Source organism: Pogona vitticeps, chromosome 2 (assembly GCF_051106095.1).
Source record: "Pogona vitticeps strain Pit_001003342236 chromosome 2, PviZW2.1, whole genome shotgun sequence".
Classification (NCBI taxonomy): Eukaryota; Metazoa; Chordata; class Lepidosauria; order Squamata; family Agamidae; genus Pogona; species Pogona vitticeps.
This window is the reverse complement of record NC_135784.1, coordinates 151,010,733-151,026,299: the sequence shown is the minus strand read 5'-3', so window position 1 is coordinate 151,026,299 and position 15,567 is coordinate 151,010,733. Positions and strand designations below refer to the sequence as shown.

Genomic DNA, 15,567 nt, shown 5'->3' with positions numbered 1-15,567 from the left:
GATACCATGTTATCAAACTGAAAGGTGAGCAAGCAAACAAACCCCTGATGTTGTGAATGACACTGTTCAGGTTTTGTTGCCACAATAAACATGAGAGCAGCATTGGCATCTAGCTGCTTTGTTTTGTTCTTGTAGAGTCTTGTCCCCGGTACTGGTAATCTTGTGTGGCCTACTGGTGCTACTCAGTAGTTGTTGAAGGAGCTTGGGGATTGTTGAGAAGCTGGCACAAGTAGCTCTAGGCCAAGGAGTCTCTATAGTTCAGTGATGATGTTTTAGCTGGGAGCTGTAGCTGACAAAAGGTGTTTTGTCACTTTCTCGTCCACCTCTTCTAATAAATTATTTCAGGGTGTCATTCTGGCCTTGTTGGTTTGTTTTTCCACCTCAGTGAGTAGGCACTGTTAGGTGAGAAACACCTAACATAAATAGACTTGTGAAGTTTCTGTCCTTATGAGTCTAGCTAGGTGTAGTTGTATTGCAGAGGTTGAGTAACAGGACAATTGATATCTACATTTCCATGTACAAACATCAGCCAGCCACTGTTCACTATTGATAAAAAATAAATGGTATCTGTGCCAAATTTAAAAAACCAACAACAACCCCAAAACAGAAAAATTGAATACAGTACATTACTATGGCTATAAGAATTGCGAGCCTATTTACGCTCTTATCCACAGCCCCCAGAATGGCAACATTTAATTAGAAATCTTCATGAAAAAAGATGATTAAAACATTTATTCCCCAAAGCATTCATTAATACTACATTCAAATAGCCACATCAGATTTAGACAACAGTGATGTTTCTTTGGGGTGGAGGAGGAACTTTGGATGAGTCATTCAAACAATTATTCTGCAGTAGAGAACAGAGAAAAAGGAAGAAAATGAGACTACGAGCCACATAGCTGGATAAAAGAGCACTTCAAAATATGTTTACATCTCATTCAGTGCAGGCTATTAAGCCACAATGATAAGAGAAAGCAACACATTTCTTCTTACATGTTATTGGCCTTCTAGGAATTGGGTCAACTTTGGCAAAAGTTGTACTGTTAAGATATCATTCTGTCCTCTCATACTATGGAGCACATGAACTAAACACACCAAAACATTCCTGTAGTGACATCCTATTGGCTCATTCTGGAAAAGACATTCAAACTGATAGCAGTATGGCTTGGAAAATGTGGCATAAATTTAATTTGCAGTTTTCAAAGTGGTAGCTGTGTTAAGTCTCTGCAAGCAGACTAATTGGTTTGATGAACTACACCTTTACCATGCAAGAAATCTCAGGAGAACTAGGAGCTTTCTGGAAATTCCAACACAATGGTCTTTTCTCCCCAATCTTAAAATCAGCCAGTTCAGAGTAGTTTTACCCACTTCACTGTGAATCTGTAGTAAATAGCAATAAGAATTTATAAAGTGGATGTTAATTCAAAGATAAATGACCATGGCACAAAAGCTTATTATCCAGGCAGGTAGAAATGAAATACTATTGGGCAAAATGATAGGTGGATCATGTTTTATCTCCTGCAAAGTGGGAGTGTAATATACATACATGGGGAATCCCGTAATGAGTTTGACCTGGAACATTATTATGAACACATCAAACACCATACCCCTCAGCCAATAAGCAACACATGTTAAAAGTACACTTCAGCAGCTACGCATGAGTTGGTTTCACAGTCTCAACATCAGCCCCGTATCCATCTTTTCTACTCAGTGTCACCTCTGCTCTGCTGCCGAACTGGCCAGCAGGCAACAAAACGGAACACATCAGGCAATGGAGAAAGAGGTACAAAAGGCCCCCTTCCCCATTCTGCACCTGTTATCTTTTGCTGCTTCGTCGTGTCTCTTTGCCATTGCTGACTGGGTTGGAGGAGGAACCTGAGGAACTTCCACCCTGGTGATTGGGCTGACTTCTGGTGATGCGGCCACTGGTGGGGTGGGTGGGGATAGCAGGCGGGTGGGGGGAGCTGCCAGAGGCGATCAAGCCGTTGCCATTCTGGTTGTCAGTGGCTAAAAAAAGAAAGAACAGAAACAGAACAAAAGTGAATCTCACCAGAACCATAGAGATGAAGCCATTGAATATGCTGGTAACCTTGTTGAGATTCTGAAACCTAGAACTAATCTGAAACATTCATATTCTAAACCTATATCTGCAAGAACCAAAATCACTAGCAGATGGAAGAGGCTATGCTTTTTAACTTGCAAATCCCAGAAGGCTCAGCAATCTCCACCTTGCTGTTGGAGTAAATAGGCCTCCCGCTTGTGCAACAAAGTGCTGGATATCTTCTAGTGCAGTGGTTCTCAACCTTGGGTAACCCAGGTGTTCTTGGACTGTAACTCTGTGAAGTCTTCACCACCAGCTGTGCTGGCGGGGGTTTCTGGGAGCTGCAGTCCAAGAACACCTGCGTTACCCAAGAGCTGGGAACCACGGTCCTAGTGCAAGCCCAAAAAATGTTGAACCACTTGCACATCATAACTGTTGTGTTAATGATCTGCTGCAAAAAGGTTTCTGGCCATCATTTTCAGAAGGGCTTACCATCAAACATGCTCAGGATTGTAGCTCAAAGAGCACAGACATATGCTTGTTTATTAAAAACAAGTCCCATTATGATCACAATGGGATACACTCTCTGATCAGTATTTTATTTACTGTATCCCAGCTAAATCAACATAGCCGTGCAATGAATCTTCCAGATCTGTTTATGGCTGAACAAATGAGACTGCTGATGGATGACTTGTGGCCTGCTTATATCAGAAAAGTACTAAAACTCACTAGTCCTACAAGGTGTCACTAATTGCCTACCTGCTGACGATGTAGAGGGTCCTGATGTAGTTTGGGCGGCTGTGGGGGCTGCATTGTCATTCTGTGCCTGTGAAAGAAAAGAAAGATTGTTCCCATTTTCTTGACTATGTAGACTTAACAGACCCAAAAGTCATTTAGACATGAAATGGTCTTTGTAAAACTATGTTGATAACCATACCAGTCAGGATAATGTGGGGAGAGAGAGGGATGTGAAGCAAGGATGGACAACTTGGTAAGAAAGCTGCATTTCTCACCACCTGAAAAAAATCTTTTCAGGCAACCTCGCAGGGCTACTCAATCCAGAACATAAAAAGACGCTTGTACCTTTAAGTGACACATAGAAGGTAAAATCATACTAGGTCCACCTTAAGGAAGGAATGTGCTTTTTTTGTCTATAAATCCTATAATAGACCTAACTTCCTGTTTGAAAAGGCAGCTTCCTAGCAACTATCAGGGCAGCTTTTATTTTTTCTAAGTGGAAATTAGGCCTATCCAAATCACAAAGCCTGCCAGTTGGGCCTTTTTTCCAGGTGAGCACAATGTAGGTATCTGTAAGGTCTGGGTCCTGTAGCTGGGACTCTCAGAAGGAGAATTATGGGATTTGTAGGTAAAAAAATAATAATCAAAATGTACATCCCTAATCTTCACCCCTTCTTTGTGATGATGCCGTGCCTACCATCAGTATTATTCTTAGAGGTACAGGACCCTACTCAAGAGTTGGGACTTGCAACTTAATAGAGCTATTTCCTGAAAAACTGTATAATTGTAAACTTTCATTGTAGCTTTCACAAATACAAGAGCAATCTGTTAAAAAGCGTAAGTGTAAGAATGTACAGTGGAGGGATGCAGTGGGAGTAGAGGGTCACAGAGAAAGAATTTAGGAAGAAGCTCTTAAAGGACTCTGCTGTGAGAGGTGAAGAGGGAAACTGGGATTTTAAGAATACTTTTTTTTGTCAAGAGAGACTCCTCATGCCTATACAGGCCTTGTGGTCAGATAAAGAACAGTCTCCAGGGGTGACACATGTTTCCTTCAAAGGATTTCCCTCCCCCACATCAATAAAGCAATACTTATACTCACATTTTTGTTTTGTGACTGTTGGGCAACATACTCTGCATTTGGCTCACTGAAATTTGGCACTTCTGAGTAAACCATGCAAAACCTAGAGCAAGAGATAATTGCAGATTTTTAAAAACAGCCCTTACTATATTACTGACTCCCTCTACCCATGCAGCTCTAATATTCACTATGCCTGTGAAACACTCTCATCTCAAATTTCAACAGAACGGTGTCCCAAAGTGACTATAGATTAATAAAGAATCCCCAAACAGCCCCTACCCTTGGGCTTTTTCTCTGAGAGATCCAATATAGAAAAAAGGCAGGGACTGAGGAAAAAATATAACATGTTCAGACACCAGTCATTAAAAGAGGGATGTATGTATAACACCTCCAGCCCCTGGTTTAAATATTAGAATGTTTACAATAACCAGCTGTAAGGGAAATAACATAAATAGAATGATAGGACGGCCACTGCTATGTGACAGACACTGAATATTTATAGCAGTCCGATATGGCTGTATTTATAGTTTTACCCCTATAGAATCCTGGGTTCTGTAGTCTGGCGAGGTACTTCTAGTTTTACGTCAGAGAAACCCAGTTCATATCTCTGAACTGCTGCAAAGAAATCTACCGTATTTTTCGCACCATAAGATGCACTTTTTTCTCACAAAACGGGGGTGGAAAGTCTGTGCGTCTTATGGAGCAAAGAAAACAGATTATATTTTCCTGTTTTCTTCTCCTAAAAAATTGGTGCGTCTTATGGAAAGGTGCGTCTTATGGAGCGAAAAATACGGTAAATACTTCCTCACCAAACTACAAATCCCAAGATATCACAGGATGGACCCATGGCAGTCAAAGGGAATCGAACTGCTACAGCTGTGTGGTGTACATGCGTTCTTAAGGGGGAACCAACTGCAACTGAACTCTAATCAGACTGAATCCCTCTTTTTCTCTCTCTGCAATGCTGAGATGGAATGGCTGCTATAGGATTGGAAAGGAAATAAGAGAGACCAAGGCACTACCTGGGCAGTAAGACAAAAAGCTAGCTAGTGGCGGTAATACTGTAATGGCCTAGACTTGAAAAAGTATTGTACAGAATTTGATACTTTTAGGCCTATATTTGCCAGACACCAATACAGTAGATTGAAACTTAGAACTAGAGTCTTTCACAGCTGTTGTTCCTTAAACAGACTAATATGGCTACTTCTCTAAGAAAAGCATTTTAGAAGCAATTATTCCAGCAGCAGATAAAAACCCCAGGAATGCAATGAAAACAAGGATTACTCTGCAGTATGATATTTACATCTGATTACTGAACAAAATGCATGTACTTTTATTGATACTTTTCAATGTCAGGTCTGCAACAAAAAGATTTAGCTGCAGATTTAAATAACCAGTATTGTTATTTAAATATTTGTTTCATGGGGATGGAACTGAAGTAGAGGACTCTGAAACAAGAAATATATCTGAGAGTTTAGTATGTTCACTAACCATAGTTCCAAGCCTTAAATACAGTGCATTTAGCACAGCAAGCAGTAACTAGTACTTCTATCCAAAAACTGAAGGATTGTTTCAACACATGTCAAAACCTGTGGAGCAGTATTCCTTCTTAACCCTACCCCCATTTCCAAAGCAACACAGGGGTAAGCCATAGGCCTTACTCTCCAACTTTCTGCAGGTCTCCTCCACGTCCAGTGTATAGGGTCAGGCAGCCTTTGAAAACCGACGCATACCTGACAGAGAGAAACCCATCATCAAAAGCAACACAAAGATCTTCTTTCAAGGAAAAGTTGTGCACTGTGCTCAGGACAAAATGGCTGCTCTGCAGGCTGCCTGAATGCATCCACATAAAATCTACTTTAGAGATGGGCAACATGTGGCCTTCCAAATGTTTGTGGACGACATTCCCCATCAGGCCAAGCCAGCAAGGCCAAAGATGAGAAATTATGGAGATTGCAATCCAATGATCTCTTTAGGGGGCTGCATTTGCTCTACCTCTGATCTACCAATATTTTATAGATCAGTCTGCTTGGCTTCCGATTTAAATCAGCTGGGCTCATGCACAGTTCTAGAAAACAATGTATGTAAATAAAGTAAATCTACTCATAATCTCTCTTTCTAACGCTTGTACATCAAAAACTCCCACTGAAAGTTTTTCAACAAAAGGTTGGCTTATGGAAACAACCCTGTCATCAGAGAACCACAAGTGAAAAGGGCCTCAAGGATGGATGCACCTCAAGAGAACTTTGTGAAGGGGTTTCAGAAGATATGTGCGGTACCCACGAGCTTGCCTCTAAGATAAGGCTAAAGCTATTATTTGTTTCTAGTACAGTCGTGCCCCGCTTAACGATTACCCCGTATAACAACGAATCTGCTTCATGATGATGTTTTTGCGATCGCAAAACAATGTTTTAATGAGATTTTTTCGCTTTGCAATGATCGGTTCCCTGCTTCGGGAACCGATTCTTCGCATTACGGCGATCAAAACAGCTGATCGTTGGGGTTTCAAAATGGCTGCTGGCTGCTCAAAATGGCTCCCCGCTGTTTTTAGGAGGCATTTTTCACTTAACAGGCACCCGAAAATGGCCGCCGTATGGAGGATCTTCGCTGGACAAGCAGGTATTTAGCCCATAAGAATGCATTGAATGGTTTTCAATGCGTTTCAATGGGCTTTTTTATTCCGCTTGATGACGTTTTCGCTCTACAGCAATTTTGCTGGAACGAATTAACGTCAAGCGAGGCACCACTGTATACAGAAGAGAGCAAAATGGATGCTCTGAAACCAACGGCCACTTAACCTTGTGTTTAGTGCTGTAGCTCTTAATCAGATTCAGAAACAAGAGCGTACTAGAAAACACAAACGTTACCACCTACATGCACAGCCTTTCAAAAATTTCAGCATGAACTCTGCCAACAGAAATAGTGTTTCTGGTAACAATGTTTAGTGAAGAAAAACTTAATCATGCAGGGACACTTCTTTTCCCCAATCCCCCCCCCTCAAAATAATTTAAATGCTATGAAGATGGAGAATTCAAAGCTGATCTAATTCAAATGTAATCACTGTTAGTTGCAAGAAAATATCCATGGAGGTAAAATTAGCATGCTGAGAAACTAGTCAGATTGCTCATCCAAAACAAAAGGCAACTTCATGCCCTTGTTTTGTCTTTGATGATAACAAACCTCCCATAGGAAAAAGCTTACATTTTGTGATGTATGATGTATAGGTGATAGTTTGCTTATGTCACAGGCACACAAACGACAGTAGTTGTTATACCTGCATCTATGGTCAACTAAATGTCAGATATGAAGCAGCTTGATTTTACCACATCCTAAGTAAGTCCCCAGGTCTCGTACAGGGGTGACCACAGCCTGTATTTTCACCAGGGATTAAGACATTTGAAACAACTGGGTTCACTATATGTCTCAGGAGATTTTCAAGTGCCATCAGTTGCTCTGAAGTAGTATTTCAAATCTGGGTTAACATTAAATTCTGACTACAGCTGGATATTAAATTTAAATCATTAGGGATTGGGTCCTGCAACTCAAATGGTCTGTTCAAATATGTAGGACAGGATGCAGCAGTTAGAACTGGATATGGAACAACTGATTGGTTCAAAATTGGGAAAGGAGTATGACAAGGCTGTATATTGTCTCCCTGCTTATTCAACTTATATGCAGAATACATCATGCGAAAGGCTGGACTGGAGGAATCCCAATCCAGAATTAAGATTGCCGGAAGAAATATCAACAACCTCCGATATGCAGATGATACCACTCTGATGGCAGAAAGTGAGGAGGAATTAAAGAACCTTGTAATGAGGATGAAAGAGGAGAGTGCAAAAAACGGTCTGAAGCTCAACGTCAAAAAAAAACTAAGATCATGGCCACTGGTCCCATCACCTCCTGGCAAATAGAAGGGGAAGATATGGAGGCAGTGACAGATTTCACTTTCTTGGGCTCCATGATCACTGCAGATGGTGACAGCAGCTACGAAATTAAAAGACACCTGCTTCTTGGGAGGAAAGCGATGACAAACCTTGACAGCATCTTAAAAAGCAGAGACCTCACTTTGCCAACAAAGGTCCGCATAGTCAAAGTTATGGTTTTTCCAGTAGCAATGTATGGAAGTGAGAGCTGGACCATAAAGAAAGCTGACCGCCAAAGAATTGATGCTTTTGAATTGTGGTGCTGGAGGAGACTCTTGAGAGTCCCCTGGACTGCAAGGAGAACAAACCTATCAATTCTGAAGGAAATCAACCCTGAATGCTCACTGGAAGGACAGATCCTGAAGCTGAGGCTCCAATACTTTGGCCTTTTCATGAGAAGAGAAAACTCTCTGGAAAAGACCCTTATGTTGGGAGAGTGTGAAGGCAAGAGGAGAAGGGGACGACAGAGGATGATATGCTTGGACAGTGTCATCGAAGTGACCAACATGAATTTGACCAGACTCTGGGAGACAGTGGAAAACAGGAGGGCCTGGCATGCTCTGGTCCATGGGGTCACGAAGAGTCGGACACGACTTAATGATTAAACAACAACAACATATCTGTCCTGGCACAAACAGACAACAGTTAACAGCAAATAATTTGTACATTTCTAAAGGCAAAGCATGACCTATGAAAAAATTATTGTGAGTACTTTTTTTACATCTCTTTTGAGTACCCTGACAACTCTTATTTATAAGATGATAATTTTCTCCCACAGATTAAATCCATCTAAACTTACTCCTCCTGCTCAGTTCTGTACTAAAGTTTGAAAGAAAACATAAAAAGGCAAAAGGTAGGGAAGAGAGAAGTAAATCAACCATTTAATCCTAACCCTATGAAGATCTGTCAATGAAGCTTATTCCCAAGTAATGGTCTACAGTTTGCATGGTGAATTGAGTGTCTGACAAGGATTCAGGAGATTGTTTCAAATCCTCACTCAGCTTTGGAAACTCATTGGGAGTTGACAATGCTAAAGCACTCCTTTAACATACACATACTTAAACTACTAGAGAAGAAACTTAACATCAAGTAACACAATGATTCATATTATTTTGCCATTAAACTTTCTTAATCGACATCAAGGGAGTGGAAAAAGTACCTGTTAAGGGTACTAAGAGTATCACCCTAAAATTGGTAAGAATAACCATTTAGGGTAAGTAATCTGTATTGTCATCTTAAACATATGCTTCAAAGTAGCCAAGTAGATCCCAAACATATTAGCTCTTTTCTCCAAAGGGCCCTTTAGCCCGTGAAGTAGCCTTTTGTTCTCCTAACCCACCCACACCAGAAAGATGATATATACCCTTTGGTGAGTCGGATGATGTCCCCTGGCTGGATCAGGTTCCCAACGTCATCCCACACAGAGATGTTTATACTGCCAGTTTTGTCAGCTACTTTACATGTCCGTACTTCATGGCCATCCTTTGTCTTGGTCACTCGGCCTGGTGGTAGAACAGTTTACAGAATTTGTAGTGGCTAAGAAAGAGTGTTTCTGCTATCACGTGGCGGGGGGGGGGAAGGTGGGACACCTACAGCTCTTTCTTAAGCCCATCCCAAAGAAGTATTTACATCATACTCTTTTGTCCCAGAAGGAAAATACATAAAACAAAAATACAAAGAAAAAGGCAATAGGAGGAGAACTCTAGGAAAAGAAAATCAGAAATCTGTGTTTGTCACAGCTGGTATTTATCTCCTAATTAATTCCTGAATGAAATCAGAAAATAATTTCCAATCATATAAAAATGCATCTGAATAACAAGGTATAAGTCTTTTCATTGTTAAAATAATTCCAGAAAACATCAGCTTGTCTAGTTACACAAGCTTTGTTTATCTACATCACTTTTATGTTCCATATGCACAAAAACACCTAAAAGTTGTTGAGAACATCCAAAAGTCTTACAGTCGTGGAAAACTGTATGCACAAATGCTTGAAAAAAAAATCATGGTTTAAATAAATAATAATAATAATAAAGGTAAAGGTTCCCCTTGACAATTTTTTTGTCCAGTCGTGTCCGACTCTAGGGGGCGGTGCTCATCCCGCTCTTCAAGCCATAGAGCCAGCGTTTGTCCGAAGACAATCTTTCCGTGGTCACATGGCCAGTGTGATTTAGACACGGAACACTGTTTACCTTCCCACCGAGGTGGTCCCTATTAATCTACTCGCATTTGCATGCTTTCGAACTGCTAGGTTGGCGGGAGCTGGGACAAGCAACGGGCGCTCACTCCGTTGCGTGGATTCGATCTTACGACTGCTTGGTCTTCTGACCCTGCAGCACAGGCTTCTGCGGTTTAATAATAATAATATATTTCTTTAAATTGTAAAAAAAAAAAAATCAATTTTTTAAAATTTTAATTATGTCCACATTGGCTGCAGGCAAATACTTAAGTCAGAATTCAGTCCAAAAATAGGACCATAAAAGGTATAATAAAAATATTAAAATGAATTGTTTAATTACATTCTAAAAATACAAGAGCCTAATAGCCTAAAAAGGCACAATTAAAAAGTAGAATACACCTCTAAAATACATCATTTAAAAGTAAAAAGCATTATAACTTTGAGCAATATTTAACCTTTAAACATAATAGAATAATTTTGTGGTGTTCTTATAAGTGCTCGTCCAGCCAAGCCAATTTGAATCTATAGAGGAAAATCCCTACTCTCTTCATCTACTGCCACTCTTCCTGCTGCTACATAATGTATGATGCTCCTTAGTATCTGAGTTGTTGGTATCCAGTGTATGACTTGAGTTGTTGTTATTCACTATATGTAGCATGGTATGTTGTGTTCTGTTGTATTTATGCCTTTTGCCTCCCTATATTTATATTTCTCTCAGAAGTTTACATTTCACTTCAATTGTAAACAGCTGACTTTTGCCAGATCAGTACGTTACAGGAGTTTGATTCATGGTAAGAAAATTTATAATAGAAATTTCTACTGCTTTTACAACACCTGCAAAATACAATACCTGTAAATCAGAATCTGACAAACTGACACCATGACCATAAGCATTATTTTTAATAATAGTTGCTAAGCCTGTGGATTACACTGGCTGTAAATCAGAGGCATAGTAAAATAAAGGTAGAGCAAGTCACAGGATCTACATAGGCCACCTGATGGTCACGTCAACGCACTGCAATACCCTTTCAATTCTTTCCTTTGTTTATATCCAAGCTGGACTGTTAGCCACAAAAAAATCTTTTACAAGGCAGTGTTATTGTACAGTGACCTTGCTTCGAGACTTGGCTGGAGCTGGCTGACTGGTTTGTAGTGACTTCTAGTAAACTGGTCTTCAAAATTCATTTTAAGATGCAATGTACATTTTTGGGGCTGCATTTTCTATACCCCCTTAATTATTTTAGCACTGTAATACATTCAACATTTCATATTTTGACATCTTCAAAAAGAAAGAAGCACAAAAGTTGTATAGGCATGCATGTGCAATATATATCAAGAAATGAAGTGAGAATATTCCAAAATCCAATGAGGTGTGTAACTGCAACCCAGCATCACACACAGACACAATAGCCAAAATATTGCAACACTTCTAGTAAAGGACGTAACAATATTGTGCTTGCCAATACATATATTATTTATTCATAGATAAATAATATAAAGGCAGGAGTCAATACCTAGATTCAGCTGCAAGTTCTAATAAGATTCCAAATTGGAATCCGGTCTGTTTCCCAATTTCATACAGTCTTATTCATGAATACCCACCAGAACATTGAACCTTACCTGTGTCCTTTTAAGGCTACAAGTCTAAGTCTACTTGTCTGGAGGTAAACCCCATTTAATTTCTTCCAAGCAGATATATATAAGTTTGTGCTACAAGCAGAAAAATGTTGTGTTGCAACTGATGATTAATTAGGGAAGGCAATTAAACAGTTTGTATCAATTAATAAAATTCTATGAGGCAGTAAATAAATCAATTGCCCAACTTTCCTGCATCAGTTTAAAGATGTGAACCCTTGCATAGGGAATACTCACCTGTTTCCAACACAATGAATATGAGATTTAGGTTTTTCAAGCCCGGTTTGATGTCTTTCACCAATGTTTCTGTTGTCATATTGAATGGCTTTTGACCTCTGGTGCCTGAACAAATTGTTTTTTTAAAGAAAGCTATTAAGAAAAAGCAGGCAAAACAAACAAACAACAGAGGGCTGGCTGTAGCAATTTTAACCATCAGACAAGTCCCTGTTACTGACTTTATTCTGTGCTCTTCCTACTAATGAAATAAAAGCCATTTCACTGTGTTCGTGTAGAGGTGTTTCTGCCATATAGATTCAGAGGAAGGAGAACTGAGGAAGGAGAACCCTTGCAAACACAGCCGCAATACTTGACCTCCAAATCTAAAATGTGCGCTATCACTTGTAAATCTTATTACTTTGCCCCTCTACAAGTATTTGGACTCCTGTCGTTCTGAGCAATAGAAAAATGTTCCAGAGAGTATGAACAGTGGTCAGAGGTTGTGGGAGATGATGACCAAAATATCTCGGGAATCAAAAGCTCCCACTCATGGCAAAGAAATCGTGACTAACCTTTAAGCAGCCAACTTACAAAAAATGATTTTCAAATGTGAGGAAACCCCACAGACGGGTCTTCAAATCTAAAATACAATTTGTCTTGCATCTAAAATAGAAATGGCTAATTTGTTTAGAAAGTGCAAATAAATATAAATACCGTATTTTTCCGTGTATAAAATGACACTTTTTACTTAAATAATTAGAAAAAAAATTGAGGGTCATTTTATACACTGAAGGCAGCCGCTTTCCCTGCCTTTTGTGAAGCCACAGGGTAAAGCAGCTGTGAAAGGGCTTCAGGATCAAAGGGATACCAGTGAAACGGCCCATTCACATTCACGGCTGTGTTACCCACTTCCTAAGCCCCACGGGGCTTAGGAAGTGGGTAATGCAGCTCTGCGGCAGGATCACACCTCTTTGATCCCGAAGCAGCCATAAAAGGGCTTCAGGACCAAAGGGGGCTGAGGATGCAAATTTTCTAATTTGGGAGTTAGAAAGGGGGGGGGGTCGTCTTATAAACAGAAAAATACGGTAAGTATGGAGACAAGTATGAGATATTTAATGCCACAGTAACATGATTTATATACATGAGCAGGCCATGACTTGGTGCGATTTCTTTATCAAATTGATTTAATTTAATTACAATTTACATTTTTTAAAGTTGATTTTTCAAAATTTAAATCATTTTCAAAAAGTTCATTCGCCCCCCCACCCCATTTAAATCTTGTTTTAAATCAAATCCACCCTGTGATCCGTGGAGCCAGGGAGCAGCCAAGAGCATGTATAAACCTGGCTCTGTACTTGGTGCAAGGAATCTTTCTTTTGGCAGTTTTTAAATGCACCTCCCGCACTCACCCACCACTGGCTGGTTGGCACTGATAGGAATTTTAGTTCAAAACAACTGGAGAGCCCAGAATTCCCCACTGCTTGTCTATACGTAGTCTATATCCTGTCGAGGCCCATACACCTTCTTGTCTGGCACACTACAAAGCCCTGTGCTACTTGCATCTACATTAATTACAAACATTCCAGATGGAAACCTTAACGTGAAACTCAAGTTCAGCCAGTTGACATATCACACACAACTCACACAATAGATGGGGAGCTCAGGAAGACATTTCCCTGTGGCAGCCACTTGGTGGGGAGGTGTTGCTTGACAAGCTTCTTACTGTGTGGACAAATTCAGTTATAAATTCTTAGTAGCTTTTGGTATAGAGACAGTCCATGCCACTGGGCTGAGATACACAGTAAGTAGCTTGGAAATGTTATATCCCTTAAATGAAGTTTAAGTTGCCACTACATGGTGATTGTTTCTGATGGCCTTTCCAGAACTACATGTTGTGCTTGAACTGAACAAAAATCTAATCATGGTCATAAAGCACGATGTTGCCCATTATGTACAATAATGGAGCATACTATACCCATAAGCCTTTTAGAAGCCACAATAATCATTTACAAGTCTGCCACCTTAGGCTACTCCTGTATTGTCCCGATCTTAATGTGAACAACATAATTTAATAATTCAATAAATGGAACATATATAGATACACAGAAGTAATGTCTGTGAATATGTATGTACTTGTATACACACAAATAAATCCAGATTTTGTCTTCATAGCGTTTGGAATTTGTATATGAAAACTGCTAGATCACATACCTCTGGTCACATTAATACCATTTTCTATATTTACGGAAATGCTAAAAATCAACCTCTTTCACTGAAATGGAGATATTTTTAGCTCATTAAAGAGACACTAATTTTCAATGCCACAAGATTTGTAATTCCTTACATGACCACAATCACTAATGATAGCATTTTAGAACTGTTTTTCACATCTGTTACCTATTTTCTCACCCTTTATTTTCTGCTTACATAATCATCGGCCCTGTTGTCAGTCACTGGAAAAGCATGATAAAGCCCAGATTCTCTGCTCTCTTCAGTTTCACGTTTGGGATGGTTAAAGCTGACAAAGAACTAACCTCCCTTATATTCATCTCCAAATTCCAGGCACACATAAAACACGACTCTTGCTGCTGTTATTATTACATGGACTAACACTTCATTATTTTGATAAAAATGATAAATACATCCTGGTTATTTTGTAAAAAGTCCTACTTCAGTTTGGTTGGGCTGCACGCTGTTATTACCTGTTTCGAGCACAGCGCACCAGACAGGTCGTTGGCACGTGGGAAACCGGTTTCAAGAGAACAAGCGGGGCATCTTTGCTTGGATCACGGATCACATAGCACCACTGTAAGATAAAGATACCTTCTCATGTTTTAAACTAATCTCCAACCCCTTTTCCGATCAAAAACAAACAAAATGCATCTTCCAGTTCTTGCTGTCGGATTCCATTCTGTGGAAGGCAGATACAGTATTAACCGGCATGCTTGTTCTAAAAGCAAATTTCTGCCCCACGATAAATAGCAGAACGGAAAAAAAAATGAAGGAGTTAAAAACTACTATAAAACAACTTATAAACACAATGGCAAGCATTTTTATTCCGAACATAGAACATGGATTCTGCCAACTCTGCGCGTATCTTATTATGGCATACCCGTCTACCTACGTGCTTATTAGAAGCGACGTTCTCCTTACCAACATTTTCGAGGCTATTAATTACATATCGAATAAAAGAGGATTCCCCCACCACTTTTCTTGTGAAACAGACCTGGAAGAACGTTGGGTTGCAGACATTCCAGGAAGTATCCTGCAGCGTTCAGAACGGCCAATCAGGAAAAAAGTCTGGCCTTCGACATGTAGGAATGCTCCAATCTTTCAGCCAATTGGAAGCAGACTCAGTATTAAAGCGGCAGTAACACCAATTGATGCGTGTTAAATTAGCCCGCAGAGGGTGCTGTGATGCTTTGTGGTTTTCAGTACGATTTTCTGCTGTCTCGCCAATGCTCAAGCAAGTTAAAATGTATAATGATTTAAATTATATATTAAAAAGCGCTTTATCACTACTTCAGAGGGCTACTCCTATAGAACTGTACCTATGTATCATAGCCATTCCTTTAATGAAACATAGCTTTAATCGGTAGTTTAAAATATTACAATACAGTCTGGGGTTTAGTCTTAATTTGCATGTCTGCGGTCACATGTATTTCTTTTCACAGTGCTGGATTTGCTGCTTTTGCTTAGCTGTCTTAAAAGCTGATTCACAAGATACAGTATTCCTAACATGACGAAACAGAAGAAA

At 39.8% G+C, this 15,567-nt stretch overlaps 1 protein-coding gene across 9 annotated transcripts; it reads right to left on the bottom strand.

The window, feature by feature from the left end:
• Window positions 1–717: 717 nt before the first annotated feature.
• NABP2 (nucleic acid binding protein 2) lies at window positions 718–15,162 on the bottom strand. Of its 9 annotated transcripts, none has more exons than XM_072990862.2 (9): window positions 15,037–15,161; window positions 14,513–14,616; window positions 13,455–13,532; window positions 11,832–11,936; window positions 9,147–9,285; window positions 5,519–5,590; window positions 3,879–3,960; window positions 2,801–2,867; window positions 718–2,007 (listed from the first exon to the last, which is right to left on the bottom strand). In XM_072990862.2, the coding sequence occupies exons 4-9, from the start codon at window positions 11,908–11,910 to the stop codon at window positions 1,817–1,819; spliced, it is 630 nt and encodes a 209-aa protein (XP_072846963.2). In that variant the 5' UTR covers window positions 11,911–11,936; window positions 13,455–13,532; window positions 14,513–14,616; window positions 15,037–15,161; the 3' UTR covers window positions 718–1,816. The 9 variants fall into 9 exon arrangements, with proteins under 9 accessions (XP_072846963.2, XP_072846964.2, XP_020640980.3 ...); XM_072990863.2 differs by having other exon boundaries at window positions 14,935–15,103; XM_020785321.3 differs by having other exon boundaries at window positions 14,964–15,089.
• Between the last annotated feature and the right edge of the window lie 405 nt (window positions 15,163–15,567).

Bases quoted from the DNA above. Each gene is read 5' to 3' on its own strand.
- NABP2 (XM_072990862.2), bottom strand. From the start codon at position 11,910: ATGACAACAGAAACATTGGTGAAAGACATCAAACCGGGCTTGAAAAAC. The intron at 3,961-5,518 runs GTAAGGCCTATG...CTCTTGCTCTAG, and splicing joins GACCTGCAGAAAGTTGGAGA to GTTTTGCATGGTTTACTCAG. The intron at 2,868-3,878 runs GTGAGTATAAGT...TTTCTTTCACAG, and splicing joins AACAGTCACAAAACAAAAAT to GCACAGAATGACAATGCAGC.